The 23081-nt window shown below is 44.9% G+C and overlaps 1 protein-coding gene across 2 annotated transcripts in view; it reads right to left on the bottom strand.

Moving 5' to 3' along the window:
* The window catches only part of LOC147451097 (E3 ubiquitin ligase BIG BROTHER-related-like), a 62286-nt gene that overhangs the window by 1488 nt on the left and 37717 nt on the right, over positions 1–23081 (bottom strand). For both annotated transcript variants that reach the window (XM_086520058.1, XM_086520057.1), the window contains exons 6-7: positions 1384–1508; positions 1176–1284 (exon numbers count right to left, since the gene is read on the bottom strand). In XM_086520058.1, coding sequence (XP_086376184.1) covers positions 1176–1284; positions 1384–1508 — 234 coding nt within the window. The remainder of the gene's footprint in view (positions 1–1175; positions 1285–1383; positions 1509–23081) is intronic.

Raw genomic sequence — 23081 nt, 5'->3', positions numbered from 1 at the left:
AGATACCTTTAGTATGAAAACTAGAGATACAAGCAATATACGACACGAAAAACTCCACAAAAGCAAGGTATCAAGATAGTCAACCTGCTTAAAAGATGACACCCTAACATTGATAATTGATTAGTATTAAAATCCAGAAACATGACCACAATGACTTACAAAAACAAATCGGCCCATTGAGAGAGCTCTCGAATAAGTAAAAACAAGACATTTCCATCTCTACTTTATCAGTAGCCTGCATGCATCAGATGTGTACTGCTATTCTATGTTTAGCCAATAACCACAATCTGCTTGGTTAGCAAGTCTAGCCACCATGTCTGCTTTTACAAAACCAACATTTGGTATAAAATTTGAATGGAATGCAGATGACACTCTGCTTAATCATCATACGTTTCTTTAGCGGAAGGCTCACTACAGCAAAACACATGGTCATCCAAGACAGAATATTTGCTATATTTTACAGGTGATATACTACCTCATCTGAGTGGTGTCCATGGCTTGATCCAAACCACAAATAAATACGGGAAAGATACAAACAACGAAGTGTTCCTGTTCAATGGAAGGCACATGAGAGTAAGACTAGTGGTTATCCAGCACAAAAGAATGGCTCTACTTTAAGATGGCTAGGTCTTCATCAATGTTTATTTTCCGAAGTGGTAAGCATAAAAGTGTAGGCACATGGGAAACGCAATTTGTTATCCAGCACTAAAGATCTGATCTATTTTTAAATGGCTAGAGTTGTGCTTTCCTTCATCAGCATTTACTTTCCAAATTAACGAGTGAGTTACCGCAAGAGCCACATCCTAGACAACATTGTGCGGAACTTATATCTACCTTCATAAGTTTTGAAAACTTTGAATTTATGAAATTTAAGGAGGGGTAAAACACTAGCACAAAACAAAAAATCAAGAGACACAAAAACCTATGAAAAAAGAGAAAACCTGCAAAACTTCATTCCTGAGTTTCTTTAACTCAAATCTACTCAGAGTAAGTAAAAAGAGCAGATTTTTAGCCCTAGTATGAATTATAGAGATTCTACAGCATACACACCAGGACAAAATAATACACAAAAAAATTAACACAATCTTGAAATATTGACATCATGCAACCTTAACTTCCAAATAGTAAGTGGAACACACTGGTGGTCAGAAAAAAAAGCCCAGACATTTGCCTACCTTGTTGATTTGAAGCCAGTTCTTGATACATTCTGTATGATAGTGGTGCTTACATGGCAAGGTTGACAAACAATCGCCTTCCTCATACTCAAACCTACAAATAACACATCTGCACAAACAAACAATGGTTTGTAAGAATGAAAACTGAGAAGAAAGATTTTGTTGCTTGCAACGATCCATAGATGCAATAAAAAAATGGCCAGCTTACGGATCTTCGAAACTTGTGCATGAGTGGTCATCTTGCGCATATTGTGAGTAGGGCAGTGCAGCAATGACATCAGGTTTCAAACCCCTGCTGTGACTTCCAACTGCTTCACCAAGGGCTACAAGTTCCTACAAATCCACCCAGAAAATCAGCTATAAATATGATAGACTTACCTTAGAGTACTTTTTAAGTGCCGATCACCACAGAGGTGCAACCTTCAAAATCCTCAAATAAGTTACAATAAAAAACACCAAGGTTATTCTTGCTTTCAGTCTCAACCTCCTAACTTTAACATTTTTCTCAAATCGAAGAGGTGGAAAATTTCCCCATACTGTGTCATGCCTACAGCTAGAGCAATATAGCCTTCTCAGGCCCTCAGGAAACAGGTGGAAACAGAACGATAAGAAAAACCTGAAGGTGGACCCAGACAAAAGGGCAGCCTTGCGCCTGTAAACTTGTGTAACCGGACGAGCCTTTGCCTCCCTCAATTGGCTGTGCCTCCTTTTCTTTGCTTCTCTCCTCTAGCTGTTGCTGCCTCTGATCTTCGAGCACCTTTCTGCCTCAATCGGTTGTTCCTCTTTGTCACAAAAGTGATGACATGGCTAACTCCGGAGTCCGGCTAAAGTCAGTAAAAAGAGAGATCGCAACGAATGATGACATGGCAGTCCGATCGGTGATGATGTGGCTGTCTGTTCAAAGCACCGCAAAACGCGCCGCAAATTGCAGGCCACGTGGCATGTCAACAGGCACCTATTATTGAGAGCTTTTAGGAGCTGCTATCTTGTGGGCCTCACCACTTTTCACCTGAACCTTTAAATATGTGCCTTAGGAGTGGCTCTGGCAGGTTTAGTGTGTGGGCAGGCCTATGTGAAGTACACCTTCACCTTCACTTCTCGACTTGTTGTACTGATATAAACAGAATACAATTGCCGGGGAGACCCCTATCACACTAGGACGGACGCCTAGCTTCCTTTTCCAAATGAAGCCAGCCTTTTGATGTCACACTGGGACATGCTAGAATGGTTTCTCCTCTCTCCCTCTCAACAAGTCGGCTTTGGCAGGTTTAGTGTGTGGGCAGGCCTATGTGAAGTACACCTTCACCTTCACTTCTCGACTTGTTGTACTGATATAAACAGAATACAATTGCCGGGGAGACCCCTATCACACTAGGACGGACACCTAGCTTCCTTTTCCAAATGAAGCCAGCCTTTTGATGTCACACTGGGACATGCTAGAATGGTTTCTCCTCTCTCCCTCTCAACAAGTCGGCTTTGGCCATGGGGTAGAGTCCCCCAACTCTTGAGTGGTGGAGATCGAGCCTATTGTCGACCTTCCAGTGTTCACTTTTGCAAATGGCTGGAACTCTGGTAAGTGCACTCACCCCAAGATCTTTTCAGCCAGTGGAAAAAAGGGGACACATGAAATCCTCCCATTTTTTGTGTCGAAATATGAAGGATTTTCCCATTTTTACACTGATGTGGCAAATTTCTTCAAAATGAGCTTGAAATCTAGCCAGATTTTGTGATTTTAGCCAATAAAAAATCACTACAGGTCGTTTTTCATGAGCACAAGTTGGGCGGGCATGCAGGGCAGCCCCTCTGATATTGACTCATAGCCATCGCCCATCTTGCAGTCATTGCACAGTGTACTATGAGATACGAGGCCGTTTTCATTGTCTATTCAGGGAGAGTTTTGGGCCTCTATCTAGGGTCATGAGCTATGAGGATCAGAGATGTCTTAAACTGTATCTACTTGAATTACACAGGCACAGAGACACTTTACTGAGGAGAGCTGGAGAGAGATGGTCCTAGAGACAGATTACAGGTTTCTTTACACTAGATATTGGACCCCCAGGGGAGCAGCCAGATGAGCAGACACCATTGCTGAGCGCTGCCCGCACTCATACTACCGCTACTGGCATTCTCATAGACCGAGCATTGGAGCTAGGGAGATCTAGACGCCCGCGATTGAGGAGAGGAGCTACACGACATCGACGGAGACTACAGCAGAGGATTCGAGCCATACTCTCTCGACGTCCAGAGTGCAGATGCGGAAGGATCTTCCCCCCTTCTTTCATTGTACTACACATTGTATTTTGTTTCAGTTCTTTTTTATCCCGGACAAGGTATCAGATTCACTATGTTGTAACGGCTTGGTCTCATAGGTCATTTTGGCCTTTTGAAGACGTTAATATATCATTTCATTTCATTTTCATCTCTCTCTCTCTCTCTCTCTCTCTCTCTCTCTCTCTCTCTCTCTCTCTCTCTCTCTCTCTCTCTCTCTCTCTCTCTCTCGTATGTGTGTGAAAAAGTGACGATGTGGCGTGCCCAGCTACAAAGAAATGGTCCAAAAAGCGTGGCCGAGGGGCCTAAACAGAAAGGGTTATGGTTTTTAATAAAAACCTAACCCTATTAAACTTATGGAGGACCGGCCGAGGGGCCTAAAACCTAAAAGGTCAAAAGCTTGGACTTTGGGCTGATATCCGTAAATTGTGCAGGGTGGCTGCCACGTAGCATTGCTGTACGGATTTCCATGATTTCACTGCTGATTTTGGCTGATTTTGTGCAAGGCGTTTTGATCAAACCTTTTGGGGGTGAATGCTTTTGGGCATCTACTTTTCGACATCCCTTGTAAGTTTACAAGTGCCTAGAGGGCCTCACTTCGGAGAGCATCTTGATATAGAGTCTCCGAAAAGAGGACCATCTGGAGTTGTACCTTGGGGAAGTAATAATAAAGGATTACTGAAAGGGGCGATTGTCTATGGGGCCAATGCGTTTGGGGACGAAACTCCGCCATTCCATGTTGACTATCCTCTCCTCTCTCTATCTCTATTGAAGTTCAATTCGTTTATTTGCACTTTTTGTTCGTGTGTTGCTATTGATTTCTTGCTTGGAGTGTCCAAGAGAGAAATCTTCTCTCTCTATCTCTATCGAAGTTCAATTCAGTTATTTGCAGTTTTTGTTCGTGTGTTGCTATTGATTTCTCGCTTGGAGTGTCCAAGCCTGTAGGAGTGGTATCAGAGCTCAAGCGATTCTTCTTCTACGGAGGATCCGCTTCTTTCTGCAACACACATGGATTCTCGTAGAGAATCTGACAAAGACCACAGTCCTCCGAACTTTGGTCTACGGGGAGGTGAAGAAGGTGAAGAAAAGTTGAGTCCCAACATGGGAACACAAAAAAACATAAATTTTTTTTGGCAGATTTCCCGCGAGAAATCTTGACAAATTGGAGTACAAATGTCAACATCTTTTCACACTACCATGACACCCATCGAGCCCCTGAATTCATACAGCAGATGTCGCCTTCTCAGGAGGTCGTTCCTCAGAACACTCCAAGGTGCAAAGAGTGACATCTTACTTGAAAGGAAATGCACAAACATGGTGATCTACTTTGTCATTGCGAAAAGAAGCACCAAAGAAGTGGGCTGTCACAAAGTCATGACGTGGCTGCCCGCTATATACACACACCCTCTGGTGGGAAACCCTAACCCTAAATGGCTGCAGAGATGACGCGTGGCAAGCTGTACGGATGTCAACGCAAAATGCAGCGCAAATCGCGGGATTCCGTACTGCTGATGTGGCAGCGCTGTACGGTAGCTTTTTGGGCAGATTTTGACAGCCTTTGCTTTATTTGCTTTTTCCTACGCATGTTGGGAGAGAGAGAAAAGCCTCTTGCTTTATTTTACTAAGCGAGAGAGAGAGAGAGAGAGAGAGAGAGAGAGAGAGAGAGAGAGAGAACCCTTGCTTTATTTTACAAAGCTTTTGAGCTTTTGATTTCCAGCTTTTGGCATCCCTTGTAACTTTAAATACGTAAGCAGGCCTCTCACAACTCAGAGTATTTGGACGCAGAGTCTGAGTGTGAGCGCCTGCCCGCACTCTTCTACTTTGAACTCGGATTAATACAAAAAGAATACCGAAACGGGCGCTAGTCTTTGGGTTCAATACCTCTAGGCACAGAACTCCGCCGGGCCAATGTTGAATCAATTGTGAATTGTGAACTGTTTTTGAAGAGAGATCGCAACGAATGATGACATGGCAGTCCGCGGTACCTATGGCTTCAAGCGGATCGCCATCTTCGCGATTTGAAATTGAAGGAGGATGATTGGGTGCTCTTACGTTTTGAGAAGGCACGCCTGAGAAAGAAAAAGGGAAAGGAGAGGCTTTTTCCAAAGCTTAGTATGAGATACTACGGACCTTTCGAGATCTTCAAAAAGATCAATGATGCCTCCTTCCGATTGAAACTGCCTCACACTTGGAGGATTCACAATGCATTTCATGTGAGTCGCTTGATACCTTTTAAAGGTGATGTGCCTGACGATGGGGAGCCCGATGAGCAACCTGAAGTGGAGGAAAACGAGGAGATCCTTGTTTGTGAACATATTTTGGCACATAAGGACACAAAGAAAAAGGGTAAAGTAAGAAGGCGGTTGTTGGTTAAATTCAAGAACTATCCTGCATTGGATGCGAAGGGGATGGAGGAGGAGGACCTAGTAGATACTCTTGAGATTGTGAACCTTTACCTTGAAGCTTTTGGTTTAGCATAGTCGCTTCCAAACGGAACCCAGAATTCAGCTTGGCCGGAGATCTGGTGCAGTGGGTTTGCAAAAGAGGGGAGTTACTCCGCTCCTTTGCAACAGATGCCTTGATTTTTGTATACTAGAGTCACTGATGTCTCTTTGAGCTTCAGGGATACTGAGAGCTGACAGTATTCTATTGTATGACTTTATGTGATGGAATTCCGGAATATGAAATTGATTTGTTCTTGACTTGTTTTTTCAAGTGCAGGAACTGATAGACGAAATGACTGCAGCATTTTGGTCTAATTGATCTCAAATAGACATGGTTGCAATAGGGGTTAGTCAATCGGACATCTATCAGGTCCCAACTGGATCTAGATGCGATTGCTAGCTACATTGCCGATAAATCATGGTCTAAGATCCGAATGAATGTTGAATGTCATGTGATGTGACTGTCGATTAGTACATGTGCTAGATGTGTGTTCCTAGTACGTAGGTACTAACAATCAATGGTTGCTAAGGCAGTTTATGGCTTGTGTCTGTTTTGCAGGCGTAATCGAGAACGATTACAATGCTTTCAAGAGGACGGTATGTCACAAAGTGATGACGTGGCTGTCCGCTATATACACACTCCCTCCGGTGGGAAACCCTAACCGTAAATGGCTACAGAGATGGCACGTGGCAGGCTGTACGGATGTCAACGCAAATCGCAAGATTCCGTACTGCTGACGTGGCAGCGCTGTACTGCAGCTTTTTGGGCAGATTTTGGCAGCCTTTGCTTTATTTGCTTTTCCCTACACATGTTGGGAGAGAGAGAAAAGCCTCTTGCTTTATTTTACTAAGCAAGAGAGAGAGAGAGAGAGAGAGAGAGAGAGAGAGAGAGAGAGAGAGAGAGAGAGAGAGAAACCCTTGCTTTATTTTTACAAAGCTTTTGATTCCCAACTTTTCGGGGCTCTGCTTTTGGCATCCCTTGTAACTTTAAATACGTGAGCAGGCCTCTCACAACTCAGAGTATCTGGACGCAGAGTCTTGAGTGTGAGCGCTTGCCCGCACTCTTGTACTTTGACCTCAGATTAATATAAAAAGAAATGCCGAAAGGGGCGCGCCAGTCTTTGGGGCCAATACCTCTAGGCACGGAACTCTGTCGGGCCAGTGTTGAATCAATTGTGAACTGTGAACTATTTTTTAAGTGGTTATTTGTGCTGTCGCAATAGATTCTTGACTTGGAGTGTCCAAGTCTGTTACATGGGCAATATTCAAGAGAGTTGTCATTTCCGCCTGGATAACTAAAGAATATGAAGATGTTATCATGGCTTGGCATCATCAAAGAATGAATAAGAAAGACACTTTGGATAAAAATTGACAAAGGTTTTAGGATATCTATTTGCCAATGTCCTCGTTTTGGATGATCACTTTGAAGGACCAAATTGAGCGGTTAAGTTGTGGTTTGCCAAAAGAGATTCGACGGTGTTGTTTGCAAAAAAAGTCTGAACTCATTTAAAGACTTATGAGACACGCTAAGGTTTTGGTATGCATGCCGACTCATTAACCTATCATGCGGACAAGCTAGTGTCCACCTCAACGGGGTAAGAGTATGTCAAGGAAAAGAACGAACCATGGGAACCAGCAGATGATAGTTCATCACATAATTCCCAAGAAGCAAAGGATCACTTGATAATTCATCAGAGAGTTCCAAAGAAGTAAGGGAATCGGATGATGGTTCATCAAAGAATTTCGACGGTTTAGATTGAGGTGCCAGTGGACAAGGGAGGCCAGCGGGGCTACCAAGGTCACCCAATAAAAAAACAGAAAGGTAAGCTAGGTCCACCGGATGATTTGGTCAAGGGCACTTTTTGGCTCTTGATTGAAAGTAAACGAGGGAGGAAAACATCGCAAATTCTGTTCAATTTTGAGTTGTGACTTGAAGCTTTTGAATTATTAGAAGTCTATGCCAAAAGTTACCGATAAATCATCGCGTTGAATCTCGTGCAATGCTAGACTGCACAAGACGGGAGCCACTCCACTCCTTTGTCACAGATTGCCTAGTTCGAATAAAGTCACTAATTTCTCCCGGAGATTTTAGGGATACTAACTGATTGACAATATTTTGCGGAATGACTCTATGAAAATATGTTCATTAAATTGGAAACTTTCTAGAATTGAATATGCTCTTTCATGTGTGTATTGTTAGAGTATGTGATGGAAAGATGAAATGTCTACAACATTTTTTCTAATGAATGATTTGAACTTAGTGCATCTAAATATTTGTTAGAGATCAGTGCCATCAAGATCCTCAGCAGTGTGATCTCCTGGTACTTCGTCCATGTTGAAAGAATCGTGCTTCGATTTGCAGAGGGCACAGAAGCAAGTTGTACTCCGGTACCATTGTTATCACTTCCGACAAAGGGATCGGACGAAAACAGGGAGGTAACACACTTGGCAACACTTCAAAACTCTTGAATAACTGTGAAAGAAAGAGAAAGTAGAAGACACGGCTCGACCGAGCTCGGAGCCAATGAAACCGGCCCATAGGGCGGTAGACGTTAGCTTTCACCCGATCTTTAACACTTTTGACTTCACGACAAAAAGCAATGACTTAAAAAGAACCTGTAACTGTGACTAGAATTACACTTCAAAACAAAAGCACGGCCAAGAAGCTAGAATGCTCCCAAGCAGACAGTGACACCTGTAGGCCCCAAAAGTTGGCACCCTTTTCGGTATTTCTTTATTCATTAACAGAGGGAATAAAACCTGTGATTTCCTACAAGCTGTCCCACATAATCCGGGGTGAATTCCATCTATTCTGGCCCGATTTCGACATCATAACTGTACTAGGACACTTCACAGTCAGTATTCCCACGCAATAGATGACTTCCCCAACGCATACAGACACTTTGCAAAACCTGGCGAGAATCTGCAGGACGCTAAATTCTCCGTTTTCTGCCCCAAAAATGCGCCAGATCACCTCTACAGCGGTCCCTTCGCGTCCCCAAACCTCATGGGGGGTTAGGGTCCGTTTAGGGCCGAAACCCTAAACCTGCAAAAATACACAGCAGGCTGTAATTCCCTGTTTCGGGCTCCGTTTCGCGTGCCGGTTGCATCCGTAGCAAGTCCTCGAGCTCCCGCACCTGTAGGGCTACTTGCCCTTTGAATCGGGCGAGATTTCTCACGTGAAACCTCTCCGAATTCACCTATACCTGCGGGGGATTAGCCACTAGCTAATCCAGTACCTATGCAAGAGGCTCTTGCCTCGGCAATCGCGCATGAACCCACACAATTGTACATTGGTCAAATGAGAAGCCCACTAGAGAAGCATAACATAACTGCTCATAGGGGAGAGAGAGAGCAGTGTGTAGCGTGCAGGGCATCAGTCCTGGCACCGTACTGTACATAAGAGGGAAAGGAAGCACTCCATAGCTCTTGCACCTGTTGCAATCCGCCTGTATGCTGAAAAATGCGCCCCCTTTCTCTTGTAGGCTTGCCCCAACTCTCCCAGAGTGGCAGAAATGCTCAAAGAGTGACACCTCGCCCAATTTCCGACTTTGGCCAACTTGGCTAAAAATATCTCAACTGGTGCGTCAATTGACTTGGCAGCAAAGCAATAAAATGTCCCCCTTGTCATTCCAGAGCTAATGACGCAAACACATTTCACGGCCCAAAATAGTTGTTCCCTAATTTTTAGGAGATGCTTCCATGGCACTCACACCGGTCGTCTGACCATCAATCACCAGTGGAACCACATCGAAAAATGCAATGTCAGTCAGCTATCAGGTGATTTACACTCGTAGCCCCACCGTGGCTAACCTTAGTCCATTTGCCCAACTTCAGTGCTCACTGGTTGTCCGGCCTAGACTCTCACTATCCGCCTCACACCATGCAACTCGGGCATTGGCATTTCCAGAGGGGTGCTTTAAAACAAGTCAAATAAAATTCTCCCAAAAAGAAATCAACAAGTAAAGTTGCCTTAGACTCGTGACATACCTCCCTCTTGAAATCGCGAACGTCCTCATTTGCATGAATATCAATCCATTAGTGTGTATAGCACTTCGTGGACACCGTATCACGGCTGTTAACCTTTTCGCTGTACACACCTGGTCGACATGGTACGAGACATACATGCTTTGTTGTAGGCATCCAAGACTCCATGCACTCGGAACATCCAAGGGATCCCCAACAAGACATCACATCCTTCCAGCGGCATGATGTAGAACTCTTCTGTGTCCACATATGACTGAATATGCAGACGCAACTTTCCAATGATGGGAGTAACGCACTCTGAGTGACCAGGACATGCCAATCCTGCCTCTGCAATGTACCCCATCTCTTCAGCTCTGATGCCCAGCTTCATAGCTAATTCTGGCGTGATAAAGTTCGCTTTGGCACCTGGATCAAAGAAGATGAGGGCCGTCTGGTCTCTAGCTTTACCCCACCCTTTGCATAACTCACTGGCATCTGTACTAGGCCTGTCGCCCAACATGTCTGGCACTAAGCCTGCCGAGGGCATAGGCTTCTTTCCTTTCCTGTCCTCTTTGTCATCTGAGTCAGCTGGCCTTTTCTTTTGTGGACAGTTCCTTGCAAAATGACCAGTCTGCTCGCATGTAAAGCACTTGTTTTCAGCCATCAAGACCTTCTTTTCCTCGGACATCTTACACATAAAAGGCTTCCTTTTCTGCTTCTTTGCGTGCGCTCTAGAAGTCTCGGCTGAACTCTTGTCTTTATTGAACTTCGCTGGCCCCTAGGATGCTTCAGGAGCCGCTTTCGTAAATGGCTGCTTTGCTGAATTTTTCTTTTGTTGCTCTCCTTTCTCGTTGCTCGGAAACCCACTGTCCTCTCCTTTCAACAGGGCAAGACCAGTGTTAGCAATTTCCATAAGCTGAAGGAGGGTAGCCACTCTGTTCTTGGTACAGTAATCGCGAAGCCCTTTCGGCAGCCCACAACTGTACTTCTCTATCTGCTCTGTCAATGGCACAAATCTGTAGGTCACTGAGAGTAACGTTTTACAAAACCTCCTATTGTACTCTAGCAAGCTCTTGCATGTAGCTGAAGTAAGCTGGTGTCAATCTGTCATGACGTCGGCTTCAAATTCATTTGATAGCCAAGAAGATGCAAACATTTGCTTGAAGTAAACCCAAGTGGCAGGTGCCTGTCCTTGTAATAACAATGTTGTCCACCATGTGAACGTATTGTCCTTTAAGAAAGTGGCAGCTTTGCTTTACTTTAGAGGCCTCCGTAAAATTCTCTCCTGCATAAGCTATATCAAACTGCTGGAGGAAAGTGAGAGCCTTTGCTTTATCCTCGAAGCCACTAAAGGTGCTGAACTTCACAACTGCACCACCTTCTTTGTATGGTTTTGGCTTCTGTATTGGCCCCAAATTGTCATAGGGAAGCGTCTGCAGCATGGACACTATAGTAAAGACCATCTGTGCCCCTTGGTCATTGAGATTCTGCATCAAAGGTGCCATATCTGGCTGCTGTCTAGAAAAACCAGCCATGCCAAAATTGACTTGTGGCACCCCCAAACTGGCCATGATTGCTATGGAAGCCTTGCTGCATGCCAATATTACCATACATGGGGTTTGGCGTCATGCCATGCATACCCCCAAACACTGTTCCAGGCACGTATTGCTGGTTTCCAGACGCATAAGCAGCCATAATTTGGAACACGGATCCACCCCGAAATACCCAGGATGTACCATGGGTGGTGGAAAAACCTGATGCATTGCCTGGAGACTGGTTCCCTGTCCATTCAATGCAACATTTTGACCCTAAAAGGTGGCAGGCTGAACTGGCAAAACCTGTGGAGTAGGGAACCTCGCCACCTGTTCATGGACAGAAGGGACCTGTCTAGGAGCCTGACGTTGTCAGGAGTTTTTTGGAGCAAGGGATTGCACATATGTACATACACATGCATGGTGCATCAAATAAAGGATTGCCCATTTTCCAGAGCCAAGTGGTTACGTGGGGCCCACATGTGTACAGGTAGGACAGGGTGTACATAGTGCATCGATTTTCACTATTATCAGTACCAGTGTGTTTTTTCTACAATAAGTAGGAGTTGGTAGCGCGTAAAACTTCTCGAGGAAGCTATCCGCGGGCCGACGACATGAGGTAAGCAGGTGCGTCAGATGGCATCTAGTGGCGTCAGGAGGTCGAACGGGGTCAATACTTGCATGCGGAGAAGTATGGACACGACGTGGGTGTTTTCTTGTGATACTTATGCAGAAAGGTCATCACAAGGACCACTTTTTGTGGCCACTTCACGTGGTTGCGGGATGCATTATTTGGAAAAACTGAGTGCCAGGTGTGCGGATGATGCAAAAAGGTGACAACTATGCACTACGAGGTCAGTTTTTGGCCTGTTCGCGGTCCGTTTGAGGTCATCTAAAAGGCCACGGGTGCCCAACTAATAAAGCTAAGTGTGGGAACTGAAAAATTGGAGAGAAGACCAGAAAAAACGTGGAGAAGAGAGGAGGAATAGCCGCAAGTGTGTTTTTGGAGCATTTTTTGGCCCTAAACTGCTCATCCGAGGTCGGATTTGAGCACTTTGACATTGTAGACTGGGGTTTTGGGCCATTCCGGACGCAATGGCGCTGTCCATTTTGCCAAATTCCTCACAGATTTTCTGCTGTTTTTCTGTGTAATCTTCTCCGGTGAGTGAAGCCTCTGCTTAACTTTGTGGTTGTATCTAGTGTATTTCCTCAATACTGTGTAAACTATTTGCCCCATTGGTGTTGGGCTGAGCTTCATTGAGTCTAAACAACAGCAATTTGCCTCCTTTGAGCTGAATTGAGAGTGTGTGTGTGAGTGTGTATGTGTGAGTATTGAGTGGGCAAGTGGGAAATCTCTCTCTTCTCACTCCGTCTGTGTGTTTCCTGTCTCGGCCAGGCTGGTTGTGTAAGCCGAGTGGTGCCCCATAATATGTGTGTGTATCATCCCAAGAGTGTGTGTCAGGTCATTATAGAGGCGCTGTGTGTGTTTTCATCCCGCTCACGTTCTTTTGGTGCCCCCACGGAGGATCTTCTTCGAGTACCTTCTGCTTCGAGCTTCAAGCTTCGAGATTCGGGGCTACACGTTACAGGTTACAGATTGCCAAATTCCTCACAGATTTTCTGCTGTTTTTCTGTGTAATCTTCTCCGGTGAGTGAAGCCTCTGCTTAACTTTGTGGTTGTATCTAGTGTATTTCCTCAATACTGTGTAAACTATTTGCCCCATTGGTGTTGGGCTGAGCTTCATTGAGTCTAAACAACAGCAATTTGCCTCCTTTGAGCTGAATTGAGAGTGTGTGTGTGAGTGTGTATGTGTGAGTATTGAGTGGGCAAGTGGGAAATCTCTCTCTTCTCACTCCGTCTGTGTGTTTCCTGTCTCGGCCAGGCTGGTTGTGTAAGCCGAGTGGTGCCCCATAATATGTGTGTGTATCATCCCAAGAGTGTGTGTCAGGTCATTATAGAGGCGCTGTGTGTGTTTTCATCCCGCTCACGTTCTTTTGGTGCCCCCACGGAGGATCTTCTTCGAGTACCTTCTGCTTCGAGCTTCAAGCTTCGAGATTCGGGGCTACACGTTACAGGTTACAGATTACAGGTTACAGGGACAGGTACAGGTACAGGTAGCTGGAGTACAGTGATATACTAGCAGTGATGTCACTTGCAGTTGTTGTGGGTATGCATCACTTGGCGCCTATTTGAGCGCATTGTCTGTTGGATTGTACGTTACTTGTGGAAACTGCCATTGTACGCATTTGTGGAGCCATACTTGGTTGTATTTGGCAGTCCCAGCCATTTCTGAGACTTGGTCTGGAAGATAGTCATTTCTGAGACTTGACTATACGCGATTTGCATTAGCCTTCGTGTGAGGGTCGATAGCGTGAGGTTTTTATTGAGCTGGGGGATTCTCAAATCTGGAGATCCTTTCGGTGATACAGGTAGCTGGAGCACCCTTTTTGTGACCTCGCCATAGGCTATGTACTAGTGAGTCCTACTTGATGCTCGGATTCTATTGTTGATAGTTTATGCATACATATACAGTCTATATTTTGGGTTCCTACTGCTCTATTTCTGAGGAAACTCTGTCAAAATTTTTCTAAGTTATGATGGTTGGTTTTTTGGTCTTTTGAGCCATTTATGCTGTTATGCTGCTGAAATTTTGGCAAAATCAGAGGTTAAGTCAGGTGTGCCTTCTTGGGAGCTTCATGGTTGGCTTTAATGGATGATCAAAATGGCCCTCAATTCACTCCATTTCATTTAACTCAAAGAATCCAGATAAATGTTCATGTGTCCAGGAAGATTTTTTTTCCAGCAGCGCATAGTCTTTATGTTCGGGCCAAGAAGATTACAAGAGATCTTGGAATGTCCTTTGCCTGTTGTAATTCCGATGATCAACTATGAAAACTCATTTGATGTGCATGTGTTTGTCCTTATCTAAAGTTGAGCTCCATTGAAGTTTCTGGGGATTGGGTAGTCAAAAGTTTTGGGTTCTTGCACGTGTGTTCAAAGGGGTTCTCAAAGCATTGTAACTTGGGTAGCATGGCTTTCTCTTATCCGGAGTTTCATGGAAGAAGTGATGAAGATGTGGAAGATTTTTTGAAAAAGATGGAGGTTGCCTGCATTAGCAACCAGATTCATGACCCTGCGCAGATGTTACGTCTTCTCCAAATTTGTTTGAAGAGTGATGCACGAGTCTGGTCCAAAACATTTGAAGAGGAGTTGCGTGTGGCTGATCCACCTGTAAGATTGAGTTGGGACAATCTAAGGCATGGGTTGGAAGTGGAGTTTGTGAAGATAGAAGATCCTGACAAAGTGTGGCAAGAAGTACAAGGTTTGGTGCAAAAGGAAGGTGAGCCAGTAGATGCGTACATACGTAAGTTCTCATTGGCATGGAAGCGGATGTGCAAGGCCTTAGCACCACAGGTACCCCCGCCTGACATGATGAAGAAGGACAAGTTCTTGGCTGGTCTTTGGGAGAATATACGTTGGAGAGTGGAGCTAAAGAAGCCTAGGACATATGAAGATGCACTAGAGGTAGCAAAGAACAAAGAGTGGAAGTTAAGGAAAATGAGCCAGTTAGGGGTGGAGTCTTTGCCCATGAGGTCTGAATTTCAGCCTATAGAGTCTTTACAAGGTCGCATGTCAGGGGTTCATCATGAACCAGTGGTTCCTGTTACTACTCAGGTTATGCCAGCAGTGGTCACTACATTGGTGCAAGATGATGGGCTAAGGCAAGACATGAGGCAAGTGGTAGATTTGATGAAGAATCTCAGCCTAAACATACTAGGTCAAGTGGGAAATAATCGAGGTCGAGGGAGGTTTGCAAATCAGCCAGGAGGTGAAGAAAGGCCTAAGAATGGTGTTGGACAAAGCAATGGTAGGTTTTGGAGGCAAACGCCCACATGTTATAATTGTGGAGAGTTGGGTCACATCAGCCCGCAATGTGATAAGCCACCAAGGATGGGGAGAGACATGTATCCATTGCCAAGACAGGTGTTAACTAGGTCAAATGATTATGGCATCGAAATTAAGGGAGACGAAGGAACCAGTGGACTAACCCAGGAGAAAAAGGGAAAGACAAAAGTGGTAAGTGTAGTCACCTTGGAGAAGGCATCAAAGCTAGAGGATACATTGGGAAGAGGACCACAGAGGATAAGGAAGGAAGAAGTGCCCCAGGTCCTAGTAAGAAGAAAGAAAAGAGCCATGAAGGCGAGGATGTCAAGGCCAAGAGGAAAAGGAGAGCTCGTCGAAAGTTTCATGTTTCAGATTTTCCACTAGGGGATGGGCAATTAAGCTATGACTTGAAGGAGGATCTGACGAGCAGGAAGGCAGATGTTACTTTTGGGCAGCTTATAGAGATGGTGCCTAAGCTAAAGCGACAGTGGAAGAGGATGGTTAACCCAATGGAGAAAGAGTCAGAGAGAGGTTCAGTAAAGGTGTTGGCAATGGATGAGCTACCAGACATTTGTCCAATAGTAGATGTGTGGCATAAAAGGAAAAATTTGAGACAAGGTTATGTGGATGGCGGAGCCCAAATATGCGTCATAACACACTCATGCGTTGAGAAGATGGGTCTCACAGTGGCTGGGGTGTCAGGTTTTCGGATCAGATTGGCAAACCATCAAAAAGTAAAATGCTTGGGTGTTGTAAAGAGCTTAGAAGTGGAGGCATATGATGCAAAGGCAGTGGTTGATTTTCATGTGATGCTAGCAGGGTTGGGAGCATATCCTATTATACTGGGCAGACCATGGTTACGTGCAGTGGGAGCTGTTCAAGATTGGCGACATGGTACAATTAGCCTCTATGGAAAGACAGGTACCAAGAAGATTTATAATATGGACACAAGGAAACGATTAGAGGAGCTTTATGAAGATGAGGATGAGTCTAGTGATGAAGACTCTTCCACGGTGACAGATGAGGACAGTGATAGCACTACCAGCAGTGATGAGGATGCTGATGTTGCATTTCTTTTGATGGACAAAGAAATCCAGGAGTTTGGTTTAGTTGCATTTGCGAATGAGGTTGAAGATGAAAGTGAAGGGCCTTATGAAGTGATTGAAGGGCTGATGCAAACCAAGGTTGAGTTGTCAAAGAAGCAGGAATTGATGACACAAATGATCAGTGGAGACCTCTCAACTATGGAGAAGGATATATATTTGCACATGCTGGCTAGTTTTCTTGATTAGTTCATTACTTCATATGAAGAGATCAGAGGGTTCAAGGGCGAAGAGATGCATATAGAGCTGAAAGAAGGTGCTAAGCCAGTGCAGCAAAGGCTAAGAAGGATGGGTCAAGAGCAAATGGAAGCCTTGCGAGAAGAGGTGGACAAGTTGTTGAAGGCAGGGTTCATAGTCCCTGTGGAGACCACAGAATGGGTGAGTCCAGTTGTAGTCAGTCCAAAGAAGGATGGGAAATGGAGAATTTGTGTAGATTTTAAACCCTTAAACGCAGCCACTAAGAAGAACCCATATCCTCTTCCATTCATCGATCAGATCTTGGATTCAGTGGCAGGTTATGAGAGGTACAGTGTGTGTGATGGTTTTTCAGGCTATTTTCAATTGAAGATTGCTCTTAAAGATCGCACAAAGACCACTTTTATTACGCCATGGGGCTGCTATTGCTACACAGTATTGCCATTTGGGTTGTCAAATGGACCTTCCTTCTATCAAGAGAGAGCAAATTGGGTGTTGGAACCATTCATTGGTAGTTGTGTTAAAGCTTTTATGGATGACTTCTGTGTTTATAGCAGTAGGGTTGAACACCATGAGAAGCTGCAGATGGTATTGGCTCGATATGATGAATGTGGAGGACAACTAAATCCAAAGAAATGTCATCTAGCACAGCCAAGGGTGAAGTTATTGGGCCATATGGTGTCAGAAAATGGCATTGAGGCTGATCCAGAAAAGGTTAAGTCTATTATTCTTCTTCCATCACCTACGAGTACGAAGCAATTGGCAACTTTTATACACAAAGTGAAGTACATGGCACGGTTTATTCCATTGTCTTCGCAGCTTCTTTATCCATTACAGCAAGTGGCAAAGCATGATCCATTGCAATGGGATGACAAGTGTGAAGAAGTGTTTCAAGAGGTGAAAGAGGTGTTACGAGGGTTGTTAGCCATGCAAGCTCCTAATTGGGAGAAAGTTTTTTATGTAAATCCCTCAGTAGGAGATGATGCCATTGGAGCCATGCTATTGCAAAAGGGGAAGGGCAGCCATTATATGAGGCCAGTGTATTGTGCAAGCCGAGTGAAGTTGGTAGCGGAGAGAAAGTTCTCGGAAGTAGAGTTAGTGATGGCCAGTGTAATATTTGCTTGTCGACGATTTCGTCATTACTTGCTACCACGGCCTTTTGTTTTCTTGACGAGTTATGCCTTTTTGCAACAGTTAATTAATGGTACTAACATGTCAAATGTGGTGAAGAAATGGGTAATTGAGCTGCAAGAGTTTGAGTTCTCTTTTCTAGTGGAAGATAGTACAAGGGCTACCCTAGCTGATTTGTTGACCTACAAGGAGAATCCCCTTATTGTTAAGGAAGAGGTGGTGAGAAAGGTAGTTGAAGAAGTGCCACAGTATGCAAGAGAGGGTTCAAATTGGGTGCTCATAGTAACAATGAGACTGAATATGCTACTCTGGAAGCCGGATTACACATTTGTTTGAAGCATGGGGTTCGAAGGTTGAGCATAAAAGGTGATGCCTTGTTAGTGGTGAAGCAAGTGCTGGGTGTGTGGAAGAGCAAGAACACCTCATTGAAGGAAATGTGCTTCAGAATTAAAGGCCTGTTAAAAAAGTTCGAAGCATGGAGCATCAGACACATTGAACGTGCTCTAAATGGAGAGGCACATGAAGCAGCTCAAGGCATGATTGGGGAGCTATTTGTGTTAAGGACCACTTTACCTCTTTATCATGGCCGGGAAAGTTTGGCTCAAGAAGAGGAGTTTTTGCTAACAGGAATCATTCCAAAGGAGATTCAGAAGTCTAAGAAGTATGGTTTTGTGCGTAGAGCATACAGGTACAAATTGATTGGTGATTTCTTATACATGAAAGGGACTAATCTCGTGTTGAGACGTGTACCTTGGCGAGAGGAGCTTTATAGAGTGTTGGAAGAGAATCATGAAGGCGCATGTGGTGGCCATTTTGCTCTAAAGATCACCTTGCATAAGATTTTGCAAGAGGGGTATGTATGGCCTAGTTTGCACAAGGATGTTCACCATTGGTGTAGGTCTTGCAATAGGTGTCAAGCATTTGGAAAGAGAGTGTTGAAGCCAGAGCTACGAAAAACCATTATGGCGTTTGATGTGTTTGAAAAGTGGGGGATTGATGCAATAGGCCCGTTACCTATCACAAGCAGGGGCAAAAGCTATATTTTGATTGCAGTGGACTATCTCTCTAGATGGGCAGAGGCTATAGCAGTAAAACAGATCACTGCAAAGGATGTGGCAAAATTTGTATATGATGAAATATGTTGCAAGTTTGGGGTGCCATTAGAGCTACTTTCAGATAAGGGGCCAGGATTTAGAGCTAAACTGCTAGACTTCTTATGCACAAAGATGAAGATTAGGCCAGCATACCACTCCTTATTACCCGCAGTGTAATGGCTTAAATGAAAGATTCAATGGTGAGTTGGTACAAATTCTTTCTGAAGTGACAGAGCACCAAGGAAAGAATTGGGATTTGGAATTTCCTAGTGCATTATGGGCTTACCGTACTTCGGTGAAGACAGGTACAGGGTTTACTCCATTTCATTTGGTGTATGGAAAGGAAGCACTATTGCCTGTGGAGGTAGAGTTGCCTGCAATCAAGATGCTAGAGAAATTGCTTGGGCCGCCTAGTGATGCATTCAAAGAGAGGCTCTTGCAGTTACAAGAGAGGCTGGCATCTGCCCATAATGCTCCAATTCGCTCATCCTATCCAACTGAACCTCTTGTAACTCCAAGAGCCTCTCTTTGAATGCAGGATAAGGCTTTGGCAAAGATAAATGAAAGGGTCAAAAGTAAGGGTATCAAGAAGCATGACTTAGTTTTGCGCTACAACAGTAAGCTGGACAACACCTTCCAAAAGAAGTTTCAAATTAAGTGGGAAGGCCCTTTCAAGGTAGTGGAGTGTTTTCCGAATGGTACATATCAGTTGGCTAACCTGGATGGGGTTCTACATAAGTCAAGGGTAAATGGATTGCGTCTTAACTTGTATCATGCCAGGTTAATGATGGTGGAGCAAGATGAGCTGTCTGTGGATCAAACAGTGTTGGTGAGGGATGAGGAGACCTGTGATGCGGCGAGTCTCATATCTCTCTTTGCTGCTGCTGATCATGAATGATCTAGCAGGCTAGGGGGTGGTGGACAAATTATGTCAGGAGTTTTTTGGAGCAAGGGATTGCGCATATGTACATACACATGCATGGTGCATCAAATAAAGGATTGCCCATTTTCCAGAGCCAAGTGGTTACGTGGGGCCCACATGTGTACAGGTAGGACAGGGTGTACATAGTCCATCGATTTTCACTATTATCAGTACCAGTGTGTTTTTTCTACAATAAGGAGGAGTTGGTAGCGCGTAAAACTTCTCGAGGAAGCTATCCGCGGGCCGACGACATGAGGTAAGCAGGTGCGTCAGATGGCATCTAGTGGCGTTAGGAGGTCGAACGGGGTCAATACTTGCACGCGGAGAAGTATGGACACGACGTGGGTGTTTTCTTGTGATACTTATGTAGAAAGGTCATCATGAGGACCACTTTTTGGGGCCACTTCACGTGGTTGTGGGATGCATTATTTGGAAAAACTGAGTGCCAGGTGTGCGGATGATGCAAAAAGGTGACAACTATGCACTACGAAGTCAGTTTTTGGCCTGTTCAGGGTCCGTTTGAGGTCATCTAAAAGGCCACGGGTGCCCAAAGAATAAAGCTAAGTGTGGGAACTGAAAAACTGGAGAGAAGACCAGAAAAAATGTGGAGAAGAGAGGAGGAACAGCCGCAAGTGTGGTTTTGCTGTTTTTGGAGCATTTTTTGGTCCTAAACTGCTCATCCGAGGTCGGATTTGAGCACTTTGACATTGTAGACTGGGGTTTTGGGCCGTTCCGGACGCAATGGCGCTGTCCATTTTGCCAAATTCCTCACAGATTTTCTGCTGTTTTTCTGTGTAATCTTCTCCGGTGAGTGAAGCCTCTGCTTAACTTTGTGGTTGTATCTGGTATATTTCCTCAATACTGTGTAAACTATTTGCCCCATTGGTGTTGGGCTGAGCTTCATTGAGTCTAAACAACAGCAATTTGCCTCCTTTGAGCTGAATTGAGAGTGTGTGTGTGAGTGTGTATGTGTGAGTATTGAGTGGGCAAGTGGGAAATCTCTCTCTTCTCACTCCGTCTGTGTGTTTCCTGTCTCGGCCAGGCTGGTTGTGTAAGCCGAGTGATGCCCCATAATGTGTGTGTGTATCATCCCAAGAGTGTGTGTCGGGTCATTATAGAGGCGCTGTGTGTGTTTTCATCCCGCTCACAACGTGACTCCGCAACATGTGAATGCTCATAGGGGACCTGGGCTTGAGCCTCAACGGGCTCTGTACGCTGAGGGTGTTCCCTTGCCTGCTGTGACTTTGATGGTGCTTGCAAATAATCCATAAACCTGGGATTCTGCACCAACTGAGTGAAGACATTCACAGCAGCAACTAATTGTGTCCTGAACGCATCCTCTTCAAAGTGCCCAGTCATGAACCCTTGAACCTGTTCTCGTTGTGCATTCACACGAACAAAAGACGTAGACAGTGGCGGTCGTGAACTCTCGCAAACTTCGTGCTGTAAAGGAATAGCCTGTCTACCCTCGGAAGAGCAACCCTCTTCTCTAGCATCGTGTGTCCTGTCAGCCATAGTGTAATCCGAAGTTCCTGTGCTTGTGTCTTCGCCGCAAACCAACCAAGGCTCACTTCTTAAGGAAAAAGTGATCTTGTCCCGGCAATGGAACCATGAAACCGGCTCGTAGGGCGGTAGATGTTAGCTTTCACCCGATCTTTAACACTTGACTTCACGACACAAAGCAATGACTTAAAAAGAACCTGTAACTGTGATTGGAATTACACTTCAAAACAAAAGCACGGCCACGAAGCTAGAATGCTCCCAAGCAGACAGTGACAACTATAGGCCCCAAAGGTTGGCGCCCCTTTCGGTATTTCTTTATTCATTAACAGAGGGAATAAAACCTGTGATTTCCTACAAGCTATCCCGCATAATCCAGGCTGAATTCCATCTGTTCTAGCCCGATTTCGGCAGCATAATTGTACTAGGACGCTTCACAGTCAATATTCCCAGTAAGGATTTGGGCTCCTTGAGCTCCCACACTTGTAGGGCTACTTGCCCTTTGAATCGGACGAGATTTCTTACGTGAAACCTCTCCGAATTCACCTGTACCTACGGGGGATTAGCCACTAGCTAATCCAGTACCTATGTAAGACGCTCTTGCCTCGGCAATCGTGCATTAACCCACACAATTGTACATTGGTCAAATGAGAAGCCCACTAGAGGGGTATAACATAGTTGCTCATAGGGTAGAGAGAGAGCAGTGCGTAGCATGCAAGGCATCACTCCTGGCACCGCATTGTACATAAGAGGGAAAGGAAGCACTCCATAGCTCTTGCACCTGTTGCAATCCGCCTGTATGCTGAAAAATACGTCCCCTTTCTCTTGTAGGCTCGCCCCAGCTCTCCTAGAGTGGCAAAAATGTTCACATAGTGACACCTCACCCAGTTCCGACTCTGGCCAACTTGGCTAAAAATACCTCAACTGGTGCGTCAATTGACTTGGCAGCAGAGCAATAAAATGTTCCCCTTGTCATTCCAGAGCTAATGAAGCGAACACATTTCACGGCCCAAAATAGCAGTTCCCTAATTTTTAGGAGATGCTTCCATGGCACTCACACTGGTCGTCTGACCAACAATCACCACTAGAACAAAATCGAAAAATGCAATGTCGGCCAGCTATCAGATGATTTACACTCGTAGCCCCACGTGGCTAACCTTAGTCCATTTGCCCAACTTCAGTGCTCACTAGGCAGTGCTCACTGGCCGTCCGGCCTAGACTCTCACTATCCGCCTCACACCATGCAATTCGGGCATTGGCATTTGCAAAGGGGTGCTTTAAAACAAGTCAAATAAAATTCCCCCAAAAGAAAATCAACAAGTAAAGTTGCCTGAGACTCGTGACAACCAAGACGCACTCGCTCCAAAAACTAACACTTATTTTAGTATTTCTTTATTCTTAGACTTCACAAAGTACAACGCTTGAGGGTTCGACTCTCTTCGAGGCTCTGCCTTCAGATGCTCTCCGAAAAGTGGCCCTCTGGGCTCTTCTAAACTTACAAGGGATGCCCAAAAGCAGAGCCCCAAAAGCATCTAAGATGAAAAGCACCGAGTCTAAAATCATCTAATCCACAAGCAAGCCACAAGCAAGCACCCATTGGGCTGGTTTATACGCTACTGCAACGTCGTCATGCTCTATGCAATTTTCACTTTCTTTGTCTTTGTGTGTGAGTGTGTGTGTGTGTGTCGTTTTTTTTGGATTTAGGCCCGTCGGAGAGACTTTGGAAATTGGGTGGAGGTTAGGATTATATTCGTAACCCATTTATAACTTTCGGCCACTTGGCAAGACTTCTTAAGTTGAAGGCTTTAGACCTCTCGCGCGATTCCTACGAAACTGAGTCTAAGTTGTCCAAGACCCGAAGGCCA

This window comes from Adiantum capillus-veneris, chromosome 9, assembly GCF_014529385.1.
Source record: "Adiantum capillus-veneris isolate H3 chromosome 9, ASM1452938v2, whole genome shotgun sequence".
Lineage (NCBI taxonomy): Eukaryota > Viridiplantae > Streptophyta > Polypodiopsida > Polypodiales > Pteridaceae > Adiantum > Adiantum capillus-veneris.
Note: the sequence above shows the minus strand (reverse complement) of the source record. Positions and strands in the feature narration are given on the sequence as shown.